We start from the raw sequence: 16,147 nt of genomic DNA, 5'->3' as shown, positions 1-16,147 counted from the left end.
AGCGGCAGCAGGGGACAGAAGGGCCGTATCAAAAACATCCATAAGCAGCTCAAGGTTACCAAGCACCCATGCCCGCACAAAGATCGCTCTGCAAATGCCACTGCATATCCTGTGACAAACGTATTAGCCCAGCACCTCTCCACCCTCCAGTCTATAGCAGCCCAGCATCCACCAACCCCCAGCTGGCAAACGACGAGGTTCAATCCAGAAGACGAGTCTCCAGGCTTGTTCACACTACGTGCCGGATTGGCGGGCAGCAATCAATCCCTGCAGATTTCATCTGCACTGAGTACGCTTTGTCATAAGGGACTGAGCCGGGATTTCCCTGCAATTGCTGCTCCTACAGCACACAGCCCCTCCCAGCAGCCTTCTGGACAAGCAGCCCCTCCGGTACCTCTTGGAAGCCATTGTATTGTTCACAGTAGGGACAGTCCCAGCAGTTGCGATTCCCGTATGGCACCACCGTGTCCTGGTTACAGAACCAGCAGTTCACAGTCATGTGTGTGGGCTTCTTCCTGTTAGAAACAGAAACAAAAGGGTGTCAAACTGAATTGGGCCAGCGAGCTAGAAGGAAACAGGGCAGCAGCCTATTTGCTCAAATGGGAAAGTAGAGGTGTGTTTTACGTACGAGTCTGAGACTAGTAACCAACTTTCCCCACCCCATGCAGCATCAAAGTAACATCAGGATTTGAATGATCCTTCTTAGGAGGGGGCAGAAGACTTGATAGATGAGTAAAGGCAACTCCAGCACTGTCCTGGCTAGCATCACTGGTGTTTGCACAAGGGAAGTACCAACGTCTTTGCCTGGAATACCGCTCAGAACTGCCTCTCATGCGCCATCCCCAGTGTGGCTAGCATCAATGCAACTGGAGGGTGCATGACAGTATCTGCCTCGGCTACAGAGTCCTGGCACACGTTCGCATCTGTGCTCCAGTTTCCACGGGAAAGGGAAGCTTGGGTGATATTGGAAGCTGCTGTGACCATCACATTCTATCGGGTCACATGTGGGGACAGCAGAAATACGAGAGGCTAGCTGATAATCGCTGTGTGCCCAAACTGCTCAGCGCACCTCACGTTAAAGGGACACGGGTAGATCAGATTTCGCCCAAAGTTCAGCCATTGTAAACGGAAGCTTTTTACACAGCACTAGGCAAATGGATGGGCCAGGAGGACTGAAGGGTTAATAGGTCTTTTCTATTTCCTACGCAGTGTTCCCATGATCTTAAAACAAAAGTCGGAGAAGGCAATTTTTGCTCAAAAGCCAACTATTTACCAATCCAAACCCACTACACTGGGCTGGTGCATGAGAATCAGAGAGACTAAGCAGAACGAAACTGACTGGTCTACTGTCACTGTGCAAGCAGAGGGCTACAGCAAGGAATTCATCGTTATAAACAGGGAACAGCTAATTAGACTGTCAGGCAAGGTGCTAGATTGGCAGCGCTGGAGACTAAAATTATCCACCCACAAGACAGATCTAAAGCACTGGGCAGGGGGCCTGCCTTTGTCAACACTCCTTTGTCAGCGTCTCCTTTAGAGGCAAGAGAGGAGTTAATTCTCTGTGCCCCATTCAACTTGTGGTCTCTCTGCCAATAAAAATGCAGTAGTGAGATTTTTGAGATATGGATTCCTGCCCACTGGGAACTAGACTGTCACGTAACCAATGATTGTCAGAAGGAAACAACTTCCAATCCCCATCTTTCTGTGCCTGGGTTTGAACCATCAGCCTCGAGAGGACAGGTTCTGCAACCCCAATCCCTTGAGCCTTCCAGTCCCCCTATTTTAGAACAATCTTGATAAAATAGGAATCTCAACAAGTTTAGCCTCCTTCATGATGCGGCCTGACTGGAGAAGACCACAACAAAGGCTTTGCTTAAAGTCTCCATATTTGGATCTCTAGGATCTCTCGGGTAAATCTCGCTGATTTGGTCTTCAACCAGGAACAGAGCCAAGAAACAAGTTTCACTGTAGTTCAAAGCACAGAGTTAATCTGTTTGGGTTTATTAAAGTCAGCCAACCAGGTCTAGGAGCACAGGGACAGCTGTTCAAGCCAACAGCCAATCAGCGACTGTGTACAACAGCTGTCTAGAGTGACAGGGCCAGCTGGTACCCAATCAAGAATAGCAGTCTCTAGTTATGCCACCCAATGGCAATGTCACCAATGGACAGCGCCTTGGGAAGAGCTCCCCATGGCGCACTGCAGTAAACACTTGTGTTTGGAGTCTTATTTTATCCCACAGGGTCAATCTGTACCCAGGGAGGCAGAGGGGTGGAGTTCTCCTTTGACGCTTGTCCAATACGTCTGCAGCAGCAGGGCATGCAAAAAAAACCCACAGGAGCTCCAGCTGCTATGAGAAACTTCCCGTCCTTCTGCTGTGTGGAATCTGCTCTCAGCCTCCAATCTCTTTCCTTTTCGGTATTTTACCAATAAGACTTCTGTCCTGGTGCCCAGTGGCAAGGCCGCCCGGGGGGGGGGGGGGGGGGGGGGAAGAAGAGTGAGGCAATTTGCCCCACGAGAATATAGTATTCTATAGTATTGCAATTTTTTTTTTTATGAAAGGTGCCCCCAAAATTGCTTTGCCCCAGGCCCCCTGAATCGTCTGGGCAGCCCTGCCCAGTGGGTACTCAAATCTGCTTTGAGTTATAGGCAGAGCCAGGCATCTGTGTAACTATTATCTGGGTGCTTATATCTCACTCAACACCACTGTATCTGTGCAGCTACAGCTAGACAAGCATGCAGGACAGGCGCTTGAATGATTAAACTCAAGAAACGTTCACTGGCCATTGGGACAACAAAACAAGGTGAAGTACCTATCTGCCCTGCCCTTCTTCTGGGCAGCAGGCAAGATGGTTTGGCCAGATACTCAACTCAAAGAAAGGGGTAGGGGCTTGGTCTGCTGATAAATGCCAATCTGACAACCCCAGCAGGGGGTGATTGCCCACCTCAGATGGCTACTCTATAAACAAATACAGAAATCTGCAATTAAAATAAATCAGTCCAATGGCTGGGTGACAGCAACAGACCAGGGGATGGAAGAGTCAGAAAAACAGCTCCAAGGAACAGCCAATGGAAAGGGGACGCAGGAGGACCTGAGATTAACTGACCTGTGTAAAAAAGCCTTATAGAGCATTCAGGGCAGCCAATGGATTTGCTTAAGGAGGCTATTCTTGAGCCCAAAAGGCCCTGCCCCCAGCCCAGGTACGACAGACCTTCCGACAGAGTAAACCCCAACTAACCCCATTTAGGGGAAGCATGTTCTGTAGCCCCCTCCGATCCTTTCGAGTGAAATCCACTGAACAAACAGGGTGACCCTCAGTGACAACAGCCTTTTTGCAGGCCTGGGGATCACTAAGTCTCAAGGAGTTGGTGGGGGCTAGGGGGAGGAGAGTGGTAGACAGGGTTCTTCTACCCACCTGTGTTTACATACCCTGCGCTCACTGTGAATGAAAGCTGCCTGGCCACCCACTTCAGTTCTCTTGGGCAGTAGAAATGCCATTGGAAGCAAGTAGAGGGGAAAAGGCTTCTCGCTGCTCTGCACATACCCAACACCACTCTCTGCAACACAACCTCACTGCAAGACACAGATGCCTTAGGGTCCCCAGGAAAAGCTGCCTTAAAGGTGAAGCTGAAAATCTGCCCGAGCTCTTCTCACAGCCACTGTCCACAGTGAGTCAGCTGGCCATAAAGTCTCATTTGAACTACAGCAGTTGGTGGAACAGGAGCAGAAATGCCCATCTGCAGGCATCTCATTCACACAAGCCCTCAGGACAGAGGCAGAAGCCAACCCACCCAGAGCATTGGCACTCGTTCACCAGTGGACTGTGGCCAGCACTGCTGGGACTAGGGTGACCAGTTGTCCTGATTTTATAGGGACAATCAGGATTTGGGGGTCTTTTTCTTATATAGGCTCCTATTACCCCCCACCCCCGTCCTGATTTTTCACATTTGCTGTCTGGTCACCCTAGCTGGGACTCAAAGGACAGCTCCCTTTGAGTCCTGGATTATCCAGCAGCCCTTGCTGAGGGATCATACGGACAACTGCAACCTCGAAAACCAGCACATAACATGCTCATAAACCCTCCCAGTGCCCTAGCGTGGGGTCTATGCCAAGAGATCAGAGCCGAGAAAGATTCTCTGAGGATACCAACTAGGTACAGATGGCAGGGCTGGGGGCTCTCTTTCCCTTGTCCCTTTTCCCACCTTCGCACCCCTTTCAGCCTCCAAATCCCGTGGCTGTGAGTCCTGCCATCTTCCCCCCGCCACTTCTCCCTCAGTGCCTCCAAGACTGCTTTCCCTACTCCTGCCTAAGGGCTTGACTACACTTACAAATTTGCAGCGCTGCAGCAGGGTGTGAAAACACACCCTCTCTAGCACTGCAAACTGCGGCGCTGCAAAGCGCCAGTGTGGTCAAAGCCACAGCCCGGCTCCCAGCGCTGTCCGTTATTCCCCACAGGGAGGTGGAGTACGGACAGCGCTGGGAGAGCTCTCTCCCAGCACTGGCGCTTTGACTACACTTAGCGCTTCAAAGCGCTGCCGCGGCAGCGCTTTGAAGCGCTAAGTGTAGCCACAGCCTAAGAGACATGGCCAGGGATCAGTCACAGCAAGGAGCTCTCTGCCGGACATCCTGGCCTCGTGTCAAAGGGAGCGCTGCTGGCATCGTTACAGAACTAGTTCTGTTAACGATCTTCTATACATGGGGAACTGTTCCCTCCACAATCCACAAAGGACCCTGCTGCAAGGGGAGCTACTGACTGAAGGACTCGGGCGAATCTCAGAGAACCAGCGAGAAGCAGCAGCCACCGCTACCACCAGTGATGAGTTTATAAATGTCAGGATACAAAATGCTAGCTAGACGGCAGGAGTTAAAGGGAGTGTGGCAGGGACATGAGTACACCCCCTAATACAAGACACTCCTATTTGAGACAGAAGATTTGGCAGGACCATATAAAAAGGGGTCAGCTTCAGCTCTTGAGTTTTTCCGACCCCACCGAACAGTGCTGCTTCTCTCTACCAGTGGCGTGGAAAGTCATACAGCTGGGATAAAAATGCTGCCCTACATCAGAATACCCATCCCCATAGTGGGCTCTATGGCCATCAATAGAGTGGGTTGGGGAGGAGAAGAAAGAAAGGAGAGAGAAACAAACACATATGGAAACCAACAGTCTATTGGTTAGCAGGTGTGAATGGGAGAGTCCTGGAGATTTTGGGCCAGAGAAAGATGGTCTTCTTCACTGGTGAGCATTCTGGATCAGAGACACAGCAATGTTAACCCCAAGTGTTCCAAAAATCACAGGTACTCTGTCTTCTGGTTTCTGAGTCCGTAAGGTACATTCTGGTCACATTTTCAAGCTTTTCTTTGCAATCACGAGGGCTGGCTTTTTTAAAGATGAAAACGGATTCTCATGTAATCACAAACTGGAACATTAAGAAATACACCAAATATCTCAGTCTATGTGTAATGTGCCTCAGGTGGCACATGATCAGGATTCATCACTGAATTTAGTCCACTGGTTGGATCATTAGCTTCCCCAGCCCAGGCCGGGTACTGACAGGGCGTGAGACAAGAACGCCCAGGCCCCCCACACCAAATACCATGAAACTCGTACTAAAATTGCAAGAGCTGGCTACCCTGGAGATAGTTATAACTTAGGCAGCAAATAAGACTGTTTACTAAGTGGTCTCAGTTCCCAGGTGTGCACCTCTCAAAAACACCAGCACAACTGGTTCCCTTCACAGCAATCTCAGCAGAGCACGCAACAAGTAAGTGGGCATGAGACTTCGATCCCTAGCTGGTGTCTCCTTACCACAACATTAAAACATTCGTCAGCAAGCTTGCCTAGCGGCTGTTGCGCTGCACCTGCTTTATGGTTATGATGAGGTCGTTGGTCCCCAGGGCTGAGAACGGAGCATGAATCTCACACACACAAACACGGTGATGTTTCGTTAGGGGGAAAAAAGGCATATGCTGAACCCCAGTGGAAACCCTAGAGAAGACAAGGCAGTCTGTAGTCTTCTTATGAATGAGCAGGTCCAATTAAAGACTACAAGGGAGCCTAGGGTTTACCTGGACCTGCCAACTTGTGTGAAAACCACACACAGTCTTGGCTTCCCTAGGATTTTAGCTCATGTTGGTTAATGCTAGTTAAGAGCGAATCTTCTCCCCTGCAGCAAAGAGAAAACCACACAGAGAAAATCTTCAGAGGTTAAGAGACGCATAGGTCCATCCCTCCCACCCCCCGAGATTTATTTTTATGTTGTAAATATTTTAATGCCCAACATGCTCAATTCAAGACAGGCATTGAAAGAACACTGTTAAAATGGCCGGGGGAGGGGGAGGAGGAAAATGCCCTTCCTTTAGATTAGGTGGCCAATCCAAGTAAGCCACAGGCTACTGGCATTCACCTTTCAGCAGCCAAGCAGACCACCATACAGGAGTTTGAGGTCCACGTGAGGCACACTTCAGTCTACATCTGGCTCCTCCAGACAGGTGTGCTAGAGAGCATGCTCCTCAGCCCTTTAAGGATGATATAGTACTGGATGACACAGGCACAAAATGGGAGTGTGGTCTATTGGCCTGCCTCTGAGAAACTAGGAGAAAAGGCGTGCTTTCGTCCCATCCAAAGGTTTGCTGGTACCAGAGACTATAGAGCAGAACTGGATTAATACGTACACAAGCACTTTCTACTGTGGAAAGAGCATGGAAGTTCTGTTCCCACAAACATGCTTTTGTTTCTCACCTCCAGATTTTGCATCCTTATCAGGGTGGGGGAACGGCCACAAAGGGCTAAATATGAACCCTTCCTTCACACAAAGGATCAGGATTTCTCCAGCTCCTCCTGCTTATTCGGGATAAGAAGCAATAATCCCTCTTGTGTGTCCCTGTAATCTGTTGCCATGGAAATGGGTTCAAAAATCAGAAGATCCCAACCTCATGGAGGGGATGATGGTTTGTGGTGAGGGCATGTGGGTGGGATATTACCCATCTAATTGCAGGGGAGGAGTGAGGGACGAAAACATGGGTACGGAGAGATTTCCCTAGGCTGGGCTCCAAGGGAACTGTTCCAAGGTTCTAGAATGACCCAAGGTTGGATCAAGTTTTAAAATGTATTATTTAACAAATTTACCCTTTTTTTGGTGTTCAATCTTTCCTAGAGGCAGCCACACCCCTCTGATCAGAGCGTTAATGCTACATCTTAAATCAGTGTTCTCAATCCCCAAGACTACACCAGTCTCCCTGAGTACCCCCTCCACACCAACCCCTCCCACTTCCAGCGAGGATTGAAATTGCTTGAAAAACTGTCCCTCAATGGAAATATGCGCCCAAGTACAGTAACTTGACTGGAAACTGATGTCTACACTGCAGCTAGGAACCTGTTTCCTGCTGCAGGCAGAGCAAGGGTAGACATGCCCAGTGACCTAAGTGTAACCTAGGTCTGCAGATATTATGCAACAGCGATAGGTGCTAACTACTCCATTCATCTCACTGGGATGGGGTCACTCAGAAACCCAGGCTGCCCTGGGGGTGGCCCATTAGCAGCAGGGGTTTCAGAGTTAACAACCCATTAATTTGAATGGGACAATTCATACTTCTTCCAGGTACTGTTCCATGCCCCCAGCCCAGTAGAGAATTCTGCAGAGGCGTTGCTGCCACCCCATCGGCCCTTTCATGCTCTGCTAACAGCACCCCCAAGAAACTGGGAAGCGCTGGTGGAATAGTTTTTGGAATACTTCGTCCCGGCAGTGCTCAGCACAGCTATGTTACCTCCAAACAGTTCTGAACACCAGTCCCCGAGAATGTTTTCAGAACATGGATAATTTCCCTGTACAGAAGGGGCTCAAAAAATTTAAAATTAATTTAACCTTAATGTCAAATGGAAATGTCAGGTCCTGTATATGGGGGAAACACTGATTGTCGTCCTAATTGTTCATTTATATAAAGCCTACACGTTTTAGAATAAACCTGAACTATTCTGCTGTAGGTGCCTTATCTCCATTTGAAACTTCAAACTGTAAATGAACCTTACACTGGTCATGGGGACAGTCTCCTACTCCAATGAAGCACTTTATGGGTGACAAGACGGCCCAAGCTTGCTCTGTTACACGTGTGTCTTGTCAAAAAGCACATATCAAACATTGGTTTCAAGTTATGTTAGTTCTAAAACTTTTCAAATTCAACTCCTCCCCAGATACACGAGGCTATAAAAACCAATCTCTGCAAGGAATGAGCCTGAAAAAGGGGAAAAGATAACAAATAGAAGCTTATACAAGGTTTTAAAGCTTCCTTAGGCCAGTACAACTCCATTCGATTCAGCAGGAATCACCAAAAAAAACCCACAACACCAAAGCCTAACAAAGCAGAGCTAAAATTCATTTGCAAATTTACCACCATTAATTTGGGCTTGAATAGGGATTGGGAGCAGCTGGCTCACTACAAAAGCAGCTTTGCTTCTCCTGGAATTGACACCTCCTCATCTATTATTGGGAGTGGACTACATCCACCCTGATTGAATTGGCCCTGTCAACACTGGTTCTCCACTTGTGAAGTACTCCCTTCTCTTCATGTGTCATTATATAATGCCTGCATCTGTAACTTTCACTCTATGCATCTGAAGAAGTGAGGTTTTTTAACCCATGAAAGCTTACACCTAAATAAATTTGTTAGTCTTTAAGGTGCCACCAGACTCCTTGTTGTTTTTTTCAAAGCCTAAATGGCAGCATTAACCCCTGTGTACCTTTCTAAGTTGTTATAGTGCACCACTGTATGGCATGAGTGTACTATCTTGGCATTGCTTTCCCTAGTGGGATACTGTTACATTGCACTTATACACCCCCCCCACCCCCTGCAAGTCAACCAAACAAAAGTCTGCAAAACAAGCCTCCCCCATTTGCCTTTTTTTTTTATCAAATTAATATTGGAGCTGGAAAGAAAATCTCAAAGCCTGAGGCCAAGTCTACACTACAAACTAACTTCGGTATAAGTAGGTCGCTTGGGGGTGTGAAAAATCCAAACCCCTGAGCAACGCACTGACCTAACACCCAGTGCAGATAGTGCTATGACATAGGAGAGTTTCTCCAATTGACATAGCTACCACCTGTCACAGAGGTGGATTAACTATGCCAACGGGAGCTCTCCCATCAGCATGTCTTCACTAAGGCCAGGTCTACACTTACTTTGGTATAATTTATACTCCTGGGGGAATTCTGTGCCAATGCACAATGCAGAATTAATGTTCTGTGAAGAATTTTATTTTACCCTGCAGAATAGATGCTGTAGAGCTGCTAGATCTTCCCAGTGTACACACCCCTCCAGCATGCCCCAAATACCCTCTACCGCACTCCCCAACTGTACGCCCCCTTCCAACTGCCCCTCCCCCTGCCATTGTCCTCTGTTTAGGAACTTGAAATATGGTAACCCTATGGGGGCAGGGGGAAAAATGAGAATCAACTAAGAGATCAGAGGGGTAGAGTTTTTTCCCCCAAGATGTGCCCAGCTGGCATGTGTGACACACCCAGACTGAGGCACTCAACAAAAGCAGAGGGGTTTCTTTAATTCTCTACTCATGGGGAAATCTTTTGTTGTTGTCTGTATTGTTACAGACATAGTTGCTGACAGGTAGTTTGAAATAAATCATCAAAATAATTGAAACTGGAGTGATTATATTGTGTTCTTTTGACAAATAAAACATGGAGAACGTTAAAACATTGTGTGCAGAATTTTTAATTTTTTTGGCACAGAATTCCACCAGGAGTAAACTTACATTGCTCAGGGGTGCAAATAAGCCACCCTCCGGAGCAAAATAAGTTACGCCCACCTAAGCACTGGTGTGAACAGTACTATGTCAGCAAGAGAGCTTCTCTGGCCAACATATTAAATCCACCTCCATGAGAGGTGGTAGCTATGACAACGGGAGAATGCTCTCCCATCAGCATAGAGCATCTTCACCAGATACTGCAGCAGAGCAGCTGCATCGGTGCAAGTGCGCAGATGTAGCACTTCTAGTATAGATTAGCCCTTAAGCACTGTGCAGCTGCAGCTTTTAAGTGTAGAGCTGCCATGAGACTTGGGTAAATAGCTTGTTGGCTGGCATTTTTTGTTAACTATATTACAATAAGATATCTACTGGAGGAAGGGAAGACACTTTCAATTTTATGAATTTACATATCTCCTATAATAGCCAAGTCCTTGGTGTTCAGTTATGGAACACAAAGACAGGAAATAGCTTTGGGGATGGGGAAAAATGTATCTGGCTATCCCCTACAAATAACCGCTCCCATAAAGCTCAAATTTTTGCCCATTTTGGAATTCTGTTTCCTAGACAGATACTGAAATTATGAAAGCAATTAACAAAGACAGAAATGCCATTGTCAGTTACACTCTTACCCATTCTACCATACACAATTTTACCATCAGGGGCGGCTCTAGCCATTTCGCCGCCCCAAGCACGGCGGCATGCTGCGGGGGGCGCTCTGCCGGTCCCGCGGCTCTGGTGGACCTCCCGCAGGCGTGCCTGCGGATGCTTCACCGGAGCTGCGGGACCAGCGGACCCTCCGCAGGCATGCCTGCGGGAGGTTCACCGGAGTCGCCTGCCGCCCTCCCGGCGACCGGCAGAGTGCCCCCCTCCCCGCGGCTTGCCACCCCAAGCACGTGCTTGGCATGCTGGGACCTGGAGCCGCCCCTGTTTACCATAACACCCAAAAGTCCCAAGAGCAACTAAGGCACCATTGTGCTTGGCACTGAACAATCACATAAAGACAGTGTTTGCCACAAAGAGCTTATAACTAGACTTGACAGAATTTGATTTTTTTTTAAATAATTTCGACAAATACCAATTTTTAAGCATGTTTTCAACTTTTATCAATTTAAATTTTTACAGCTGTGGAAAATGAATGGGGGGTGGTCAGACATTATTTAATAGCAAGAGACATAACTACTTTGGGAATTTCCAAGTTTTATAACCGTTAAAACACAAGTTGTCTACACCGCGTCAAGATCTACAAAGCAAGTCGCCTTAAATCAAACTAAGAAGTGCAGAAGCAGCATTTTTCTTAGCAGTAAATGTTGATAATCCAGGGAAATATTTTTTTCCCACCGTTTACGGTGAAATGGACCTTTATAGCCATTTGCTGGTAAGCCTCCTTAGAGCCTAACTACCTAGGGGGTCAGGCAGAGCCGTGGCACCCGAACAGGACAGCCTGCTCTGGGTCCCGCCTATTCCTCGTGAGCTTGAGCATCCATTATCCGCCCTTCCTACTCCACCCGTGCTCTGTGCCAAAGCCCTCCGAGGCCGGGGGCTTTTCTTCATGGCGCCTAACCCCCCTTTCGCTGCCTGTGCTTCCGTGACAAGTCTCCTCCCTCGTTTCGCGGAGGGCTCCGGGCTTCCTACCGCTTTATTTTCTCTCCTTCAGCTCCTCGTGCTCCACCCCCCTATGGAGTCACCCACATGGCAAGCGCGGTCCCCTCCACGTGTCGTCCCCCCGCCTGCCCGGCTCCTACAGCCCGCTCAGCCGGCAGCGCCGAGGCCACAGCGAGCGCCCCGCGAGCGCCAACCCCCGCGGCGGCGGCGGCAGCGCCCGGGATCCAAGTCCCCGCGTTCCCCCGCGAGGGGACTCCCCTTCGGCCGCAGCCAGCGTGCGTCCCCGCGGCGGCGGCAGGGAACCCAGGCACCCGCCCCAAGGGAGCCCCGCGTGGGGGGGGGCGGGTGAGGCAGCAGGGTCTACGGGAGGCAGCGCGTCTACGGGAGGAGCCCGGCGGCCGCGGGCCGGCTCGGTCCCGCTTCCCGCGCCCCGGCGCCAGAGGAAGAGGCCGCCCCTTACCTCCGCGCGATCCTGTAGAGCAGCAGCCCGGCGGCCGCGCAGACGGTGACCCCCAGCCCGCCGGCCACCGGGCAGCCGGCCAGCAGCGCGCCGACGGCCTCCATCGCCGGAGCGGCCCGCGGAACGCCGGCTCGCCCGCCCCGAACGCGGAGCAGCCGCGCGCCGGGCCCCTGCGCGCGCTTCCCTCGCCAGCCAATCCTCCGCCGCTGACCTTCGCCGCCGCGCTTTGTAAGCGCCGCGCGCCCGCCCCTCCGCCCCGCCGCGCGCCCGCCGGCCGCTCGGCCAATCAGCGGCGGGCAGAGGGGAAAGCGTGCAAGTGACTCATGCTTCGGGCCCCCCCCTCCCGGCTGCTGCGTCTGCAGCGGCTGGAAGGCGGAGGTGGGCGTGGGAGGGGGAGGCTGCCGCGTGAAAGGCCAACGTCGTGCCAGGAGGGACTGCGAGTGACTCGCTGGGGGGAGAAGGCGGCGTGTGCGTGTGCGTGATTCCGGCGGGCAGGGCAGGAGGAAGAGGAGGGCAGCGGTCAGCGAGCAGCGCGGGTGGGTCGTGCCACGCGCGGGGAGGGCACAGCGGGAGAGGCGGGGTGTGGAAGGTTAAGATCGTGCGGAGCAAGGGAGGCGGCGGAGAACGGCGTGTTACTGACAGGGGCGGCCGGCCTGACTGTCCCTCTCAAAGTCAAACCAGTTTCCCGGCCTGGGTGGCAGATTTTAATGCCGAAGATCCAACCTGCGGCTGGCAGGGGCTAAGTCTGTGCATTGCCCTCAGCTCGGACTGAAGAGGGGCCCTGTTTCCTTTCCTGATGGGCAATTGTACATCTTGTCTACTAGCCTGGGACGTGCCAACAGTGGAAAGGTCCAGAGGTGCAGCCCCCTCCGGTTTTCAGCCTGGCAAGGTAAATCCCGGTTTCTCAGTAAGCTTCTGGTCTGGGAGAGAAAAATGACATGAAAGCAGGCGTGTTTTGCTTGACAAAGGCAGGTTAGTTACAGGTCGCCTCTACAGCAGCCCAGCACTGACTTTCAGAGCCCATGGCTAGAGCCAGTAATTTGATTGAAGAGTAACCGGGGCAGGGCCCCTGCCCTCCTGCCTCTGCTCAGCTCCACATATACCTCGGAGACCTTTTTCCTGGTCAAACACCAGGTGCAGTGTATTTACAATATTAGTTGACACTATCCCATCTGCTCTATATTATGCCACTCCAGTGGTCCTGGAGAACCCTCAGCTCCTGGGGCAAGCAGGGAAAAGCGCTTTCTTTCTTTCTGCCTCCTCCCACTTCCTTCCTGTGCTTTTTGTACTATCTGCCTAATTAGCCTCTCAGTTCTCCTCAGCCCATCAGTTCAGCACAGGTCTTCTTAATGAGGTCTGGTCTGCTCTGGTGTAGTGAATTAGAGCTGCTGTGCCCAGCAGTCTGTCACACACACACACCCCTCACTCTCCATCCCTTACCAGAGGTGCCTCCCTGTGGAGTCTCTCTATCCCTAGGGTGATCATCTGGGTCACCCTTGTAGAGTCTGGTCAGTCTCCACCCACAGAAATCCCACTTCGGGGGAGGAGGATACCCCCACAGCTCAGGCTCAGCCCACAAGTCTTCACACGATGGGCACTTGCGGGGAATTGCTCACAAGATTCTCTCTCTTTGTATCCGGCAGTGGATCAAGGTTACTCCCTTTATCCTCCCTGATCACTCAGGGCCTCGGGTTCTCCCAACCCTCAAAATTATGCCTGGGTTTTTTCTCCTTGGGGCTATATGGCAGGCGACTTCATAGGTCCCCCAGCTTCTACTAAGGAGTTGGGGCTATTTCCCCTGTACCTCCTTCCTCAATTCCTATCCTCACACCCTGTTTCCAGAAGGACTCTCCTTTCCTTCTGACTTAGGCTTTGTTATCTAGAGGCTTCTACTTAGAGTGACCAGACAGCAAGTGTGAAAAATCGGGACGGCGGTGGGGGGTAATAGGAGCCTATATAAGAAAAAGATCCCAAAATCGGGACTGTCCCTATAAAATCGGGACATCTGGTCACCCTACTTCTACTGCTTCTCTTTTCTCTCCCCTCTAGCTTCCTTTTCCCCACCCTGGGATTCCTTATACTGCCTTGTTTCGCTAGTGGGAAGGGGTTCCAGTCAGTGCCCAATACAACCGGATAGGGCAGCCCGTCTACTACCTTGACTTGTTTCCAACAAAACCTTCCACAGAACTCAAGGGGCACCCAGGCCATGGGGCAGCACTTCTTATCCTCATGGACTCACTATGTTCACAGTTGCTCCTAGAACAGGGGTTCTCAAACTGGGGGGTGGGACCACTCAGGGGGTTGTGAGGTTATTACATGGGGGGTCCTGAGCAGTCAGCCTCCACCCCAAACCCCACTTCGCCTGCAGCATTTATAATCATGTTAAATAGATAAAGTGTTTTCAATTGATAAGGGGGAGGTCACATTCAGAGGCTTGCTATGTGAAAGGGGTCACCCGTACAAAAGTTTGAGAACCACTGTCCTAGAATCATCCAGTGAGACTTCACCAGGTCCCTCCAGACCAAAGAGCAAGCTGAGGCTGTATCCACAAGGCCCCTCCTAAGTTTCCTCCCCACCATAACTGAAGTGTAGACAGTTTGTCCATTGCTTCTCTCTAGTTCTGGCCCAGCTACAAAACTCACCAAACCACAGTCCATATACAGGCAATCCCTTTGGGTGTGTCCCCATCACTCTTCCCTTCCTGCTGAGGGTCTCTGGTCTGCCTCCCATGCTCCAGACCCCTATACGGTTGTCCTCCTTTCCTGGGAAAGTCCGCCTCTTTGCATTCCTCAGTTAATATCACGGCCGAATCCATCAAACCCGGTAGATGCTTCCTGACCCACACTTGTATGTTCCCTGAAGGAACTGATCTAGCACTGGAGCTCCCATTATTTCCCTCCCAGTTTGGGTGTATGGTCTCAGCCAGCAGATGACCCAGTCCGTCTGCCTTTGGGTGAATGCCCAGGACCATAAACCCCCAGCCCGCCTTGCAGATCAGAACTTTTAGTGGCACTTCTCAGTGGACAGCCCCACCTGCTCCAAGATGGCTGCCCTCACTGCCTTGTAATTCCGGGCCTAAGTCTCATTCAGAGCCTTATAGGCCACTTGGGCTTTCCTCACAGATAGGGAGCCAGCCTCAGGGCCCAGGTTCCCCTATTCCAACCTGCACCCATAGCTACCCTCTCAAAAGTGCCCAGAATGCATCAGGATCATCAGCAGGGCCCATCTTACATAGGCCCTAGGCCCTGTGTCTGGTTACCATTCCCCCATCATAGGACTCACCATTCTGTGGGAGCTGCTACATGTTGGCTTGTTCTCTCATGAAATCCTGCAAGCTTTGCTGCTGCGAGGCCTGCCTCTCCATGTGATAGGGTTGTTGGAAACTTTGCAGGGTCTCCTCCATCATCCAGGCCGCCAAACCTTTGCGCTGGCTAAGATCCCAGACAAACCCCCATGTGTGGCAGGGCCCTCTCTCTCCCGCCTCTGCTCAAGTTCACACACAGTTGGGAGACCTTTTTTTGGGTAAAACACCCCCAGTACAGTTTATTTACAATATTAGTCTGCACCACCCCTACCTATGTTCTCCCTCCAACAGTCCTATGGAGCCCTCAGCTCCAAAGGTGAGCAGGGAAGAACAGACTCTCCCATCCCACTTTCTTTCTGTGCCTTTTGTACTGTCTGCCTAATGGCCTGATTAGTCTCTCAGTCCTCCTCAGCCCCTCTTAATGAGGTCTACTCTGGAGTCAGTGATTAGAGCAGCAGTGACCAGAGTGCTGGCTCAGCTGCTATTTCCCAGCACCCCTCTGGCTCCCTGCTTTTGACCTTGTGACCCTGTTTCATCATTCCTTGTCCCCTGCCTTTACTTGAACCCTGGATTTAGTGCTTCCTCCTCTCAGGCTCAGAGAGGGGCCTTCTGATACAGGCAGGCTTGTTTCCTTCCCCCTCCCCTCTCCCCAAACTGCTATTGCCCAGCAGTCTGTCTCAGTACTTCAGCCCAGTTTACGGCTGTGAAAGGCAAGTGGCACCTGGGCTGCTGCTTCTGGCTGGCTGCAAGTGGGACAGCTCTTTGGCTGAGCAAATGTTGTGCCTTTAGCTCTAAAGAGGGTCAGTTCAATAGAGAGGTGCAGCCTAGGATAGACAAGAGGGGCTGCTTTTAAGAAACCGGCACTAGTTTTATGTTTCTCAACTTCTGGACACCCATATTGGGCCTAATTTTCCAGAGGTGCTAAGTACCTACAGTTCCCACAGATATCAAATGAAATTCCAGGTGTGAGCAATTTTGATAACCAAAGACCAAGCTGTTTCAAAAACTGGGCACCCAGAACCAATGGA

At 50.8% G+C, this 16,147-nt stretch overlaps 1 protein-coding gene across 2 annotated transcripts in view; it reads right to left on the bottom strand.

Moving 5' to 3' along the window:
• The window catches only part of TMEM201 (transmembrane protein 201), a 48,167-nt gene extending 36,144 nt beyond the window's left edge, over positions 1-12,023 (bottom strand). Inside the window, exons 1-2 of one of the 2 annotated variants that reach the window (XM_044996219.1) lie at positions 11,816-12,023; positions 395-515 (exon numbers count right to left, since the gene is read on the bottom strand). In XM_044996219.1, coding sequence (XP_044852154.1) covers positions 395-515; positions 11,816-11,919 — 225 coding nt within the window. In that variant the 5' untranslated portion in view covers positions 11,920-12,023. The remainder of the gene's footprint in view (positions 1-394; positions 516-11,815) is intronic. The other variant, XM_044996218.1, reaches the window with a different exon arrangement.
• Between the last annotated feature and the right edge of the window lie 4,124 nt (positions 12,024-16,147).

This window comes from Mauremys mutica, chromosome 21 (assembly GCF_020497125.1).
Source record: "Mauremys mutica isolate MM-2020 ecotype Southern chromosome 21, ASM2049712v1, whole genome shotgun sequence".
In the NCBI taxonomy this organism is placed as follows: Eukaryota; Metazoa; Chordata; order Testudines; family Geoemydidae; genus Mauremys; species Mauremys mutica.
Note: the sequence above shows the minus strand (reverse complement) of the source record. Positions and strands in the feature narration are given on the sequence as shown.